The sequence below is a fragment of the Neophocaena asiaeorientalis genome, unplaced genomic scaffold, assembly GCF_003031525.2.
Source record: "Neophocaena asiaeorientalis asiaeorientalis breed wild unplaced genomic scaffold, Neophocaena_asiaeorientalis_V1.1 scaffold171, whole genome shotgun sequence".
Lineage (NCBI taxonomy): Eukaryota > Metazoa > Chordata > Mammalia > Artiodactyla > Phocoenidae > Neophocaena > Neophocaena asiaeorientalis.
Window position 1 is genome coordinate 9,429,979 of NW_020174013.1, and position 14,707 is coordinate 9,444,685.

The window sequence follows — 14,707 nt, forward strand, 5'->3', positions numbered from 1 at the left end:
AACGAACGACCATTTGTTGAGTGTTTCCAGTGTGCGGGGCTTTGTGCTAGATGCTGAGTAAGCACTGGTGAGTGTAACAGCCGTCATCCCTGCCTTGTGGAGATTGTGATCCAGCAGGAGAAGGTGGGCAATAAATAAAGGACACATCCATATGTGGTCACAATTGGGATAAGAGCAGTGAAGGAAGCAAGCAGAGTATGCTCGTTCACTCATTCATTTATTCAACACGTATGTATTGGGCATCTAGGATGGGCCAGACACTATACCGGGTGCTGGCTAAGGAAAAACCTGTAGCACCTAAGGCAGCCAGAACACCCCCAGCAGAGCTGGTCACTCTCCCTGGGCCCTGAACACCAGCCTGACACATTTCCCTGTGAGCCCCCTGCTGGCACCCAAGGTGGGCCCTTTCATTATGGATGACCTAGAGCAATGGTCTTCAACTAGGGGTGATTGTGTCCCCCATCAACCCCCAGAGACATTTGGCAAGGTCTGGAGATGTTTTTAGTTGTTACAACGTGGAGGGGAGGGGTGCTGTTGGCGTCTAGGAGGTAAAGCCCAGGGATGCTGCTAAACATCCTGTACTGCACAGGACAACCCCCAAACAAAGAAGTGTCCAGTCCAAAATGTCATTAGCACAGAGATTCAGAAGAGGCCGTGCCTGTGTCAGCTGGCTGGTGAGGGTGAAGTCTCTGGGAAAAGAGAAGAGCCTCTGGCTCGGGGTCAGCTTCCTGAGAAGCTAAAACCTGTATGTTTATCTGTAGCCCTGATACTTCCCCTCCCAGAAGTGGGAGGACAGGAAGAGCTGAGGGAGCAAGGAGAAGTCTTCTACTCCCTTGGCCTTGGAACACTTCACTTCCTCACATTGTCACCTGATTCTAGGGCCAGGCCAGGTTTTCCATGACTCTGGCCACTGATCTGTGTCTCTGAGGGCTGCTGCCTACACGCAGAACTCTCCAGAAGGCCATTTGCACCAGAGAGTTATGCAGTGCACAACCTGTGCAACAGTAATGGCAGTCCTGCTGCCTCCCTTCCTCAGCACTGTGCCCTGGGGCCCAGCCTTCAACCCGCTGTTCACTCATCTCAGTGGGAGCCAGGCACTGAGCCAGACGCTGGGAAGATAGAACTGATTCCTGTATCGTAGAGCTCACCAAGGAGAAGAGATGTTTAGACAAATTATAATTTAAATAAATGAGAAGCATGGTGTCTTAGATGTCCACAGAGTGAATCTGGGGAGGCTTCACAGAGGAGGCAGCATTTTGACTATTTCTTAGAGGATGGTTAGGGGCTAGAGAGGGGCCTTGGACCAGGCAAGTAAAGGATGCAGAAGGCGAGCGAGAGAGACTGGCTACAGACTGAGTAGTTTGTGTGTGCCAAACTAAGGGGTATGGACTTCATCCTGTGGGCGATAGGAATCGGGTGTGTAAGCAGGGGTGACCTCTGCCAGCTGTTCGATTAGAAGGACGAAGTGTGTTGGCACCATTCCTAACCCCTCACTCTCTCGTCCATGGCTCCCCTGCCTTTCAGGGGTGCCAGGCAGGAGGCAGGAGGATTTCAAAAAACAATTTCAAAAAAATTGTTCTCCTACTGCCCAGGAGAACCTCGCTTGCTGATAAAGCCTAAAATGCTATCATTAGAGATTTATCCCTTTGGATTATAATTTGTCCTCTTAGGTTCCTTTGTTTAAATCTAAACTTTCAGCCTTCACCCCCATGAAATATAATACTCAGTCTCTGACACACATGCGCACACACACCCCTACCTTTATTCTGGGTGGCTATCAGAAATATTTCCACCTACCAGCACTGATTTGTTTCAAGGTTATGTTACTATACGTCTGCTCAGTGAAATTAACATTTGCCATCAGGACTGACTCATTTAACAGGAATAATCATTTCACCTGAGTGTGTGAGGTCACAAGACACCAGCCAAAAAGTACAAAACACATCAATGTGTTTTTGACAGACAGGCATTGAGAAGAAGTAAGCCTTTCTTTTTCTTGTTTTTTATCTGTTAATCTATGTGGGGGTTTGTGCTAGAGATTACAAAGTCAAATTTTTTTTAAAAAGTGGGAGGGCCTGGGTCCAGGAAAAGGAAAGAGGAGGAGGTGCCTTTGATCACTGACCTTTACATGAATATCTGATCTTCTTTCCTTCCCTCAAAAAGGACTGCTGACCTCTCAGTGTGAGTTTATCAGACCTCAGTCTCCCTGATGAGAAGACTTGAGAATCTGAGGGGGAATCAGAGGGTTAGAGAGTCTGAACTCCGAATCCTGACTTGATACCTTGCTGGCTGTTTGACCTTGGCCAAGTTAATTAACTTCTCTGTGCCCCAACTACCTCACTTATAAAGGATCATGATAGTACCCCAGAGGGTCACGCTGGATGAAATGAATCAATGCGTGTATATGTAATACTACGCGTAGGACGGTGGCTGGCGCACAGTAAGTTCTGTGTAAGAATTAAAGAGCACCCTGAGGTGCAGAGCCCCCGAAAATGTAGAAAGTGGGCTTGGGAGGTGATGCTACAGATGCTGCCTTGGCTGAGTTCCGTCTTCCCCTCACAGCCTGTGCCTGCCGGGCCTTTGTCACTGATTCCGTCTCTCTCCTCATCCCCGCAGTTCATGACCAAGAACCCTCACAAGCGCCTGGGCTGTGTGGCGGCACAGAACGGCGAGGATGCCATCAAGCAGCACCCGTTCTTCAAGGAGATCGACTGGCTGCTCCTGGAGCAGAAGAAGATCAAGCCGCCCTTCAAACCTCGAATTGTAAGTAGGCCATGAGCTCGTTCCACGGCGCGGGCGGGCCTGGTTCCCATGCGCAGAGGTGGGGGTCTGGGCACATTTTACAGCCAAGATGACAAGGGCAGGAGGTCGCCAAGAGGCCCCCTAAAAGAGAGTCTCCTCGGCCCTGGGAGTTTACTGTCGAAAACACATAACCGATAGCGGTAACCAAGGTGATGATTTATATGGGACACAGAAGAACCTTTTGCAGCTTAATCAAATTTTATTTATCTTGATCAAAAATTATAGATGATACGGGTTTTCCATGTGTGGTAGCAATATAACGTTTCCTTATAGATAAGCTTTTTTTCAAATGAGTCAATTTAAAGAAAAATGTTAAGTAACTAATTGTTGCAGTCATTCTGTGGAGCGAGCACAGAGCGTGAAGCTGAGGCTCAGAGATGGCTATTTGCGGAAGACTGTCCCCCGGGCTGCCCATGGGTGCTGGCTCTATAAGATGCTGTTTCTTTGGGCCACATCTCTGCCCCCTCTGATCCACGCTCCCTTCTGCCTTCGCTCCAGCCTTCAGCACACACTCCTTCCAGGTTCTTGTTGTGCTCATGCCAGTCGGAGGAGGGTGCAGTAAAGGGTGTTTGAAGCTCAGAGGTTGGAAAAAGGAGTAGGCCTGTCGATTCCGGGCTTAACTCAGAGACCGTGTTGTGGCAGTGACCTTCTGCTGGAAGGGGAGAGGGCCGGCGGTGCTCTCCTTAAAATGAGAGAGAGAGAGTGGGTGTGGGTGTGCATGCATGTGCATGTGTGCGTTTGTGTGTGAGGGGGGGAGATTCTTATCTCTGTTGGATCCTAGCCCAAGGAGGCAGTCATTTAGACTGAAACTTTGGGTAGGCAGCTGGGTAGCGTCCTGGGGGCGAGGGAGGGTGTGTAACATAGGAAGTTATAGGGCAGAGCCCCAGAGTCGTGGGGCTGGGGTCTCGGGCAGGGAAGAGATTATCCATTCGGCCCTCAGTCACCCCACATTCTGTCAGAGGACCCCTTCTTCCTCACTTCCAAGTACAGAAAAGACCCTCCTGTGCTCAGGGAATCATCAGAGAGGAAATCTACTGTATTCCAAGACATTTTCTGGGGGGCAGTGGTTGAGGGTGCGGTGCTTCTCAGAAATGTTTCGTGTCGGGGGTAGCTCGCAGCTGAAGGGTGTGGTCCAGGCCTCAGCCAGACGCGAGCGTGGCGGGTGAACGGTCCCTGGACACTCAGTCCCGTCTCCGTTCCTCGTCTGCTTCCTTCTTGGGCGCTCATGATTTCCACTGGCTGGCACGCAGCCTGGAGCCGGCTAAATTCAGCTTTACCTTCTTTCTTTGCTAGCATCACCCACGGTTCTGGGGCCTGTCGCACCAAAAGCCCGTGCTGTGGGCTCGGGACGGGGCTCACCGCGTGTACCAGCCTGCCTGAAGGCCGCCCCACCCCATCCCGAGAGTCTCTGAAGGTGGCCTTTAAGGACAAGATGAGCTGACAAGGTTCCCCAGACAAAGTGAGGGGAAGCAGGAGACCAGAGGCCAGGCAGAGGAGGAGAAACCAAAGACTCAGATCTGAGGGTGAGATGTTATTTTAGGTTCAATCTCACTTAATCAACCCAAAGAAACTTGAGACGTAGAACTGAGTAAGGAATCCAGGCCCAACAAGCAGGAACCTGGGACGAGAGCAGGGACCAATCGGCCAGTGCTGGTCTGCAAGATGACTTGGACTCCAGTCTAGACACCAGCTCAACAAAAGGACTGGACACTAGCCTTGTGGGGGGGGAGGGGGAGGACTTGAGGAGCAGCTTTCTCGCGGGGATGCAGCCTGGAGGGGACAGGCGCCAGGGGACCATGAACAAAGTGTGTGAAGGGAAGAGGGGCCCTGGATGGGACAGAGGCAGACTTTGCCGAGAGGCCACAGGGAAGCAAGGAATTCGGGAAGCTCTTTGTGATAAAAGGCGCTGGGAAGCTCTAAAGGATAGATTCGCAGAGGAGGGTCTCTCACGGGGTAGAATAGTGGCAGGTCATCACCCAGATCCAGTACAGGTGATTCCTCTGAGACGGCCAAAGACCCGAGCAGCTCTGGTCTCCAGGAGCTCTTCCCAAAGCCCTAGCAATGCCAGGGGCTCCTCAGTGGGGCTTCCACCCTCCAGTCTGAACTCTGAGCCCAGTGAAAATGCAGACCTGAGCGGAGTGACACTTCGAGCAGTCCCTGGCTTCCCTGGAGTAAGGGGAGGGCAGGAAGGACAAGTGTGAGATGTCTGTGGACCTGCAGGATGGGCAAGAAACCAGACAGAGGAAGGGGGAGGAATGAAGCGTGAACCAGGAGGCCGAGCAGGTGACCCAGTCCGCTACCCTAGAGCTGCCCCTGGCCAGAGGTGCAGGCGCTCCTGCGGTCAGGGCGTGACGGCCCCCCAGGAACCAGCAGTAGAAGCCCATCCTGTGGCTCAGGTGGGACTGCCTCTCTACCTAGAGCACAAGGGCCCTGTGCTTCCCTTCCCAGGGCCTCCCGAGGGTCCCCAGCCTGGGACCAGAGGGCAGGACTCTGCTTGCTTCCTTCGCTGAGGGGCTCAAGTAGGCTTCCAGGGGCCGTCCAGGAGCTCCCACCAAGTTCAGAACTGTCTTAGCATTCCTAAAGACTGGGTTCGTCATTGCCTTGGAAATCATCCTCTGTGCATGTTCCTCCTCGCCCCCCACAGACCTCCAGAGTCATCCTCAGCACTGTTGGGGGTCAGGGGAGAGGGCGTTTATTTGGTTGGTGTGAATTCAATTTGGAGGAGAGAATTAGAACATCCAGAGGAAGGGTAAGAAGGGAAACTGTGTTATGTGTGTGTACAAGAGGTGTTTCTGGTCACATTTGGAGCTGAGTAATGTTGATCCATACTGAGTTCTCGGCTATAGGTCATTCAAGAAGTATTCAGGTTATTTAGATCTCTGATCACAACTATATCCTTGGGACTAGAGATTTCTCTCCAGAGAAATACTAAAATCGGAAAAGAAAAGAATAGTCTTCATCTAGTTAGCAGGTTGGAAAGGTGTCCCAAATCTGTCCCTTAAATGAAAACTCGTTTCTGAAACATGTTCATGGCACCACCCTGAGTCATCTGTGGGCTTGTGTACAACAGAAACAGATTTTAAGTTGAATTAAAGCCCACTGCAGTGGCGGACATACTGTGTTTCTCATCTCTAAAAGCCCTGTAAGGCCAATGTGAAAACTCACACAGGTGTTTATAAGCCATCACCCCCTCTAACCATCTCAGGACTCACCACGGGGGTGTGGGACTGCCTGGCTCAGATGCCAGGGGTGAGCGTGGCTCTGTGCTCCAAAAGCAGGGTCAGCCTCACCCCCAGACAGAATAGACGGCCACACACAAGAGGTCATTGGAGAGACACTGGGAAGCTGAGATATGTCTCCACAGAAGTCATCTTCTGTTCACGGGGCAGGGAGTTCCAACACAGGACAGGCTTCCCGTGGGCTTCAGGTATCACATAACTTGAGGACACATCAGATGCCTTCCAAGGAGAGCAGCAGAAGAAAGGTTTTGTCGGAGGGAGGAAAGAAAACTGGTCTGGAGCCTGACATTGGGAACAAGTGGCCAAGATGGTGGGTCGCAAGCAGCCAGGGATGGTGTGAGTTTCTTAGATCTTAGGGACAGACTCCGAGTTAAAGGAAAGCCACTGTGAGAAGGAAGGAGACAAGTCTATGAGCAGGCATCTCCAGCCATGCTTCTTGGTGGTGGCCTGGAGAAGACACTGGGCATGAGTTTTAGCAGCAAGGAAAGCGATGCACAGACTCCCCTATCTCATGGGGCTGAAGAGCCCCAGGGCGTTCGGTCGAGGTCCTGGGGCTCGTGAGGGAACTCCAGGGCTTGTCTTGCTTCCTACCCATGCCCCGCTGACGTCACACCAGGATACCACTAGTGCCCAGGATCCTTCTGAGTAGCTGCTCTCCACTCCTCAGCTGGCCCTACCGAATCTGAGCACCCTGGGGGGCATCCTGCCTGTCTGATTCAGGAAGGAGTTGGTTTTGTCTGGCTGGGGGGAGACTGGGTGAGGTCATGTCACCCAGTCTAGGAGTTACAGAGAGACAAGACGTAGTGGCCTATTTTCCACAGCTCCTGACCGTCCCCACTTCCCCGCACAGACGGAGCCCCTCCACAGCTGGTGGGCACAGCAGGCCTGCACTCTGCCCAGGTTGGCTCAGCTGGAGGCGGGGGTCCCTGGATCACCCCCACAGGGGCTGAGGATATGGCGGGAGAACAGCTCCCAGGCCTGGTTTCCATCCCCTCTGCAGGAAGCCTCGCCCCTCTAAAGATATCACCCAGGACACTGTCCAGATTCGTAGCTGGAATTTGGCCTCTGGGCAGGTTCCATCCCGTACTTCAGTTGGCTGCTGTCCCCTCCAGGCCTTTGCCTTCTTGAGATGTTTGCTGAGCGGAGACTTCTGCTCTCTGGCGCCTGAGCCTCCGTATCTAACCACTGCCCTGACTCGCCAGCTGTCGGTATTCCACTGGGTTTCCTGCCTACAGCTTTTCATCCCTTTGCACTAACCCCACCCCAGGACATTTTTCAGTGGCTTTTGCTTCTGCGTGGAGATTTCCTTCTCATCTTTCCTCCCAGCTGTCTTATCTTGTATATTCTCCCTCCTCCACTTTCCTTTTTATGCTCCTCCCGTCCACCCTTTATCCACCCACATACTCGACCGACCGTTGCACAAGCAGTGTGCCATCAACACCAAACCAGAGACTTGGTGCCATCGTGCGTTCAAATGAGTTTTCTGGGGGTGGCTTGCTTCAGAGCAGGGGCATACAGCAGTGGACAGGTGGGGGAATAGAAAAGCCAGCGAGGCTGGCTCCATGGCCTTTGATGCTGGAAAAAGTCGCCAGGCGTAGAATTCACTGGTCTATCCCGCTGGGGATTTGGTTCCAAAATGGCGGCGTCATTTGCTGCCCTTGAAAGTAGCCCATTTAGCTTTAGTGTCGCCGTGGGGCTTGCCTTCCTTGGGGACTGTAGGGGAGAGAAGTGACGTGTTTGGTGTGGTTGAAGGGCATCATCCAACCTTGCAGATCTTGGAGGTATTTTGCTCACTCCTGGCTTCTCTCCTGCACACACCTCCCCCGCCCCAAACGCATTAGGCTCTGAGATTATGGCTCCTGGGGCTTCGGCGCTGGAATGGGGGGGAAGCCAGCAGAGGAGGGAGAGGTCTGCCTCCCCAGCAGCCTAGCTGTCCTCAGTGAAAGCCAAAGCTAATGAGGGAAATGCCAGCCAAGTAAACTTCTCTTTGTGTACGTGTTCTCTCTTTTCAAGTTTGCTTCAGTGTGAAAGTCCCTCTTTAAGGTAAGGCCTCCAGAGTGGGGAGTCTTTCCAGGTAGGTGAGCCCTCAGGCCGGGTGACACGGAGGCCCCTTTCAACCTCATGATCTGTTCCATCCAGCCATCCACACTGCATGGCGGGACCCCCAAGGGAGGCCTTTCCTGCATGCTCCTGCATGACTGGGCTGTGCTGAGAGAAAACTGGGAAGTGGGCCTGAGACCCTCACACCCTCACCAACTCAGCGGCCGGAGGAGGAGCCCTGCTGAACAGGCAGCCCCTTCCCCTAAAGCCAGCCCACTGGCCAAGGGACCTCCTGAAAGCGTGAACCATGAAGACAGAGCCCCGGGGACCATGAGAGGCTGTCCTCATCTTCCACCTGGCAGAGCAGGAATGGGGCCCAGTCGGTCCCTGCAGACATGTGAGGACATCCCGCTGGCCTGTGTCCGTGCCAGAGTGAGAGCCCTTAGCCTCCGAGAGGCTGCAGGGTCCCGCCAAGAGCCAGGATGCTGGCCCGGGGCTGGAGGGCATGGGAGAAGTCCAGGAACCTGTTTTTAGTAGTTGGCCCAGGTGATGGCATGGAAAAGTGGACAGGGCACTCGCTTTCACCCCAGAGAGACCTGGGTAGGAATAAAATTGCTGTCCCAGGATAGTCGTGTGAACCTGGGAATTCACTTCCAGCCTCCTAGAGCCGCAACCTCCTTATGTGTAAAATGGGGTTGAGAATACCCGCTCACAGAATTACTACAGGGTTAGTTTACAAACCTCAGATGTTTTGCATACTACAGATTCTCAATAAATTTTAGTTCCTGTCTCTCCATTCATCACCCCCAACCCAGCCTGTTAAAGCCCCTCTCCCTCTTATCCCAAGACTGCAAGAATCAAGAGTTAAGGATCGCAGGAGGTGGTGTGGTATTTGGAGGCTGGGGTGTGGAATCAGATGCAGCCAGGTTCTGACTGTGGCTGTAGGATCTTGGGAAAGTCACCTCATCTCTCTGAGCCTCAGTCTGCTGATCCATAGAATGGGGATGATAAAATCTACCACACTGGATTGCTGCGAGGAGAGGAAAAGCTGATGATGTGAGATGATTAGGAGAGCCCTTCATACACAGTGAGTGCTGGGGATGGCGCTGATGCTGTCAGTGATGGAGACAGTGGGGGGTCTAAGCTGAGGGAGGCCGGTCTGGACAATATTTCTGTCCCAAAGGGGTGGAGGGGCCAGGAGTTCAGATGAGGGATGACACCCTGTGCTCAGGGGAACAGCCATCCATTACAGGGCAGAAAGGCAGAGACTGGCGGAGAACACAGTTCAGACTCTGCCCGAGAGCCTCCTGGGCTTAATTCTGGCACAGCCACTGGTCTGAGCTGGGAGAGTACTAGAAAGGAGGGGCTGCAAGACAGTTACTCACCCCAGATGCCAATATTCCCAGTCCTTTGGCCCTTGGAAGACCCCCAAGGTTCCCCAGCTTTTATTCTGTGAACTTGCTCACCAGCTTTACTCTCCTTGCCTTTGGTTTCGGCAGTGTTTTTGCTGAGCAGGGCTGTGTGACTCTCAGTGCCCCAGCCCTGAAATGGTAGCAGTCACAGCTTCGCAAGTATTTCTAAGCTAAGCGGCCTCAGTGGGGCGTCCTTGACTCTACACAAGAGATTACTCCATCAGGGAATTCTGACTGCAGGAGCGTCTCTGTGGCCAAGGGCTGGAGGGCCCACCTGTGCTTTACTTTGGTCCTCCCAGCACCCACCCCAGGGGAGGGATCTGAGCCCTAGGCTGGGCATTTCCATAAGCTCCAAAGTTTTTATTTATGACTTAATAGCTGTGAGGTTGGGATTCGCCTTCATGGATTCACCAAACTAGTGTATATTGAATTGAATCTCCTCCCTGCCCCACGGACACTTGAGGTAACACACACATCCTACCTGGGAGCGTGGGACCTAGTAGCCTGTGCCTGATCGAAAGTGGGGAGAGCAGGGGCCATCGGAGAAGGTTCTCGAGAGCTGCTGGATCTTGGCAGAGAAAGCCAGGAAGGGTTAGGAAGAGACAACTACACGGGACAAGGCATGAAAGGGAGAAGGGAAAGGCAGGATTCAGATCAGCTCTTCTTAATGGGTATTTAGTGAGCACGTGCTCTGTGCCTTCTGGGAAGGCCTGGAGGGGGAGGTAAACATAGAAGAAAAGAATCCCCTGCGAACGTAAACACGTTCACGTAACCGCGTGACGTGAGGCGCTTAGATGGCAGGAGGAGATAACTGAACACGAAATACTTGAAGAATACCAGGCAATGGGATAAAATTCAGCATTTGACTTTGGGAGAGGAGTCTTGAGGTTTGCCTGTCGAGGTTGGAGGACGGAACGGGAGAGATGGCACGAAGAAGATGGCCTCCCCAGTCAGGCCTCTGTGGGTCACAGGAGCCACTTCCCACCCGAGGTCTCATAGAAGATCTTGTCCAGAAGGGCCACATAGCTGGATGAGCAGTGCCCTCCTGCCTGTCTCTGCAGAGAAGGCTACAGGGTGGTCCTGCAGCAGGGGGCGGGGGGGCATAGTGGTCAGAGGCTGGATAATGTGCGTCAAAGTAAAAGCAGATGGAATCTCAAGCTTTTCCCACGGAGGGGCTGCGTCCTCCAGCCCTCAAGCCAGCATTTGCTCTTTGAAGGGTGTAGGCACCAAGGGACATTTTGCCGCCTGACGGGGTTCCCCCGTCCACACCAGCCTACGAGTCCAGGACCTTGAAACTCCAGGGCTGCATCTGTCATAGCGGAGGGAAGCTCTTGGAAACCCAGTTTTGCATCTCGGGCGATCAGTGCCCTGTTTACTCCCCATTGTTTGTGCTGGGACAAGGGGTGATAACAGAATTGGACCTGGCCTCAGCTTGACGCTCAAACATTATTCTAGAGTTCCAGGGTCTAGCAAACACACGTTGGGTTTGTGAAGCTCCATTAAGGTTGTTCATCAACCTCAGTCTCTTCAAAGAGAGAAGACCTGGCTCACAGGCCTGCATCTTTTGGAGCCTGCATGCTATTCGGGTCCCTCCTTTCTGAGACCTACTCCACCCCCAAAGGGGTTTTCTTGAGCACACAGCTTGGATGTCAGTGGAGTATTTCAGGTGTGTGAGCCCAGCTAGGTGTGGAGGAGGGTCCAGAATGATGGGGACAGTGAAATAAGATCATTGCCTGAAGTAGGGAGATGGGCAGATAAGACTGGAGTGGGGATTGTCAGCTGAGATGACTTAGAAAATAAACCAGACCTTGACTGGGAGCTTCAGCCGCTCCTTCCTTCTCCCCGCAAGCAACTGACGCCTCCCCTAGTGTTGGAAACGACAGGATTGATGGTCCTCCCGGGGAGGTGTGGCAGATTCAGGCTACAGGTACCCAGGTACCTAGGATGTGGGTGTTCCACTGAATGATCCAGAATACCCTCACCCCAAAACAGGAGATTTCCGAACTTAGCCCCGACTCTGTATCACAGGCAGTGAGCTAAGAGGAAAACACTGGACGGGGCTGGGTCCAGGTCCCTGCTGTGAGAGCCTGTGAAACCCTGAACAAGGCACTGAATCTCTCTGCTCCTTTGCTGTAAAGTGAGGGACTCGCATTGTCCCTAAGGTTTCTCCCAGACCCAGGCATTCTGTGTAAACGTGCTCCATGAGGGCAGGGATGTGTACAGGTTTTGAATGAACTTTATTATAATAACATTTACAGAGCTGAAAAGTTACCTGTTTAAAGTGTCCATTTTTTTTTTTTTTATTTTGCGGTACGCGGGCCTCTCACCGTTGTGGCCTCTCCCGTTGCGGAGCACAGGCTCCGGACGCGCAGGCTCAGCGGCCATGGCTCACGGGCCCAGCCGCTCCGCGGCATGTGGGATCTTCCCGGACCGGGGCACAAACCCTTGTCCCCTGCATCGGCAGGCGGACTCTCAACCACTGCGCCACCAGGGAAGCCCTAAAGTGTCCATTTTGATGCATTTTAACAAACCTATGTAACCACCGGCTCACGAATGTAAAGAACATCTCTAGGGCTTCCCTGGTGGCACAGTGGTTGAGAATCTGCCTGCTAATGCAGGGGACACGGGTTCGAGCCCTGGTCCGGGAGGATCCCACATGCCGCGGAGCAACTAGGCCCATGAGCCACAACTACTGAGCCTGCACTTCTGGAGCCTGTGCTCCGCGCCAAGAGAGGCCGCCATAGCGAGCGGCCCACGCACCGCGATGAAGAGTGGCCCCCACTTGCCACAACTAGAGAAAGCCCTCGCACAGAAACGAAGACCCAACACAGCCAAAATAAATTAATTAATTAATAAACTCCTACCCCCAATATCTTCTTAAAAAGAACATCTCTAGAGCCAAGCAGTTCCCAGGTGCCTCTGCCCCCGGCAGCCCCTGATCTGCTTTCTGTCCCTGGAAAGGAGATTTCTGTTTCCTAGAGTTTCACGTATATGGAGTCATGTTGTGTGCACTCTTTTGTGTCTGGCTTCTTTCACTCAGCATCATGTGTTTGAGACTTATATTTTTACCTTTTTATTATGGAAAATTTCAAGCATGTACAAAAGTAGCGAGACAAGTGGAATCCCCATGTGCCCATCACCCAACTGCAAAGACTACTAGCAGGCTCTGCTTAATGTGTTAGGGGAGGGATGTGTTTCTGTTTCGTTCACAGCTGCGTCCTCAGCAAAAACTCCTGGCACGTAGTAGTAATTCATTTATCTGTGTGGAATGAATGAATGAATTCTGTAGATCTACAGTGTTTTTCCAGAGAATGTTTCTCTCTTAGTTCCATCTCAAAATTCTCTTCTCACCTTTTATGGCCCAAGAGCTATGCCAGTATGTGCCTGGGAATTTGGGGTGATAAGATCCTGCATTAGGAAACCTGAAATTGTTGAATGGTAAGAGGTGTGTGACCTCATCGTGATTTGAGAGGCATCTATTAGCGTGTTTACAGTTCCCGTTTCAAAGCCAGTAGGCAGAGCAACAATAAATCCCAGGCCAGGAGAGCTTGATCTCCATCCAGGACATGTTCATAAATACGGGGCGGGGGATTGGAGTGAGGGATTGTTGAGTGCAGGATCAGGGCTTTTGCCAGGACTGATTGGAAAGTTTCTTCTCTGAGTACCCAAAATCATCCCTAGAGTAGCTAAACTCAAGAGCTGTCAACAAAGACACTGATTTGAAAAGTCGATGATAAATGAGAAAGGGCCCCCCGGTCAGAGGCAGAGCGGGGCTGGCTTTGCCACTGTACGTCTGCCCACTTTCAGCAGCAGCAGCCACGGGGCCTGCTGCTGCACGTCCCACTGCATGGGGCCAGCTCGCTGCAGAGCCTGGCACAGGGGCTCAGGCCTTGGGCAGGCCACAGCAGGCAGGGTGCTGTCTCCTCCTAAGGCTTTTCATTCCTGCATATCGACATTGTATTTTCTACACATTTTCAGCTCCAGACATCCCTGCTTCGTGCCCCTTTGCCCTACTTCCAGGTCTACCCATCAGTGGGTTGTAAAATCAATTTAGTGGGTCAGGTGCAGAAAACATTTTTAATGAAGACTAGGATAGGGTAGGATCGGGTAGAGTAGAGAAGAAGCGAAAAGGAAAGAAAAGAACAAAGTAGAGAGACTAGAACATAGACTGCATCACATATGGTAAGGGTAAAGTGTAGCAAGCTGCATCTTTTCTTGGGGACGGTGGAATGAGGTGATGTCCACTAGGTCACATATAACATGTATTTCTTACTCTTGGTCATAGTGAAGAATTTCGAAGGGCTGTATTCCCCTTCACCCCTAAGAAATGACCCCAAAGGGCCTAGTGGGGATGGCAGCCTCATGCATTTTGAGGGATGCAGGGCGGAAGGCAGTTGTTTGCTTGTTGGCTGATTGGTTGGTTGGTTGGTTGGTTGGTCGGTTGGTTGGTTTATTGGTGGAAGCCAGTGGCTGGCCGCCTGGGCTGGGCTCAGCGCTTCAGCCCTTTTGCGCAGGTGACCACCTTGACGCCTCTCAGCGGGAGGCAGGATGGCACACACCAGGGGCCCGGCCCGGGGTCAGAACAGGCTGAATCCAACCCTGGCTCCACCCCGGGCGGCCCCACCTTGGGCCAGCTGCTTGCTAGTCTTTGCAGTGGGAGTTGGGGTAGCTGTGAGGTTAAAGGCATCAGGCAGGTCTCCATCCCTGAGCTTTATTATGTTGTCCACACGGAGGGACTGAGCTGTGCTGCTGCTGGAAGTACACGGCAGGCCCCCAAGCAGAGCCTCTAGCCTGTGCGGGAGACAGTTACTGAGTAAGTCACTTTTTAGCCCCAGTTACAAGGAGGGCAAAGAAAGAGAGGCACAGGGCGATCAAGGTATGTGAGGGGGACCAGCCTGGGTTGGGGCTAGTTCCCTAGGAAGGGACATTTCTTTCCCACACAGCAGTTCCAGACCCTTCTTATTAGCAGCAGGATGGAGGCCTTGTGGCCTCAGGAATGGTTTCCGAGCTCCTTTGCAGCATTTGAGAGGGAAACGGGCATTCCTTTCTTCTCATGTCTTGTCTTGGAGGGGGCGGGCTCCCCTGTGTGAGAAGAGCTCTGGCTCTGGGCTGTGACCTGGGGACTCAGCAGGGTCTACTTAGTTAAGGCCCGGCTGTGAGCTGGGTACTAGGAGTGACAGAAGATGCAGGTGGCCCCGAGATGCTACTTGCCTT

At 52.7% G+C, this 14,707-nt stretch overlaps 1 protein-coding gene across 3 annotated transcripts in view; it reads left to right on the forward strand.

Annotated features, from left to right (window-relative positions):
- The window catches only part of PRKCE (protein kinase C epsilon), a 646,138-nt gene that overhangs the window by 475,051 nt on the left and 156,380 nt on the right, over window positions 1–14,707 (forward strand). For all 3 annotated transcript variants that reach the window (XM_024753630.1, XM_024753627.1, XM_024753628.1), the window contains one exon: window positions 2,617–2,763. In XM_024753630.1, the coding sequence (XP_024609398.1) occupies window positions 2,617–2,763 (147 nt within the window). The remainder of the gene's footprint in view (window positions 1–2,616; window positions 2,764–14,707) is intronic.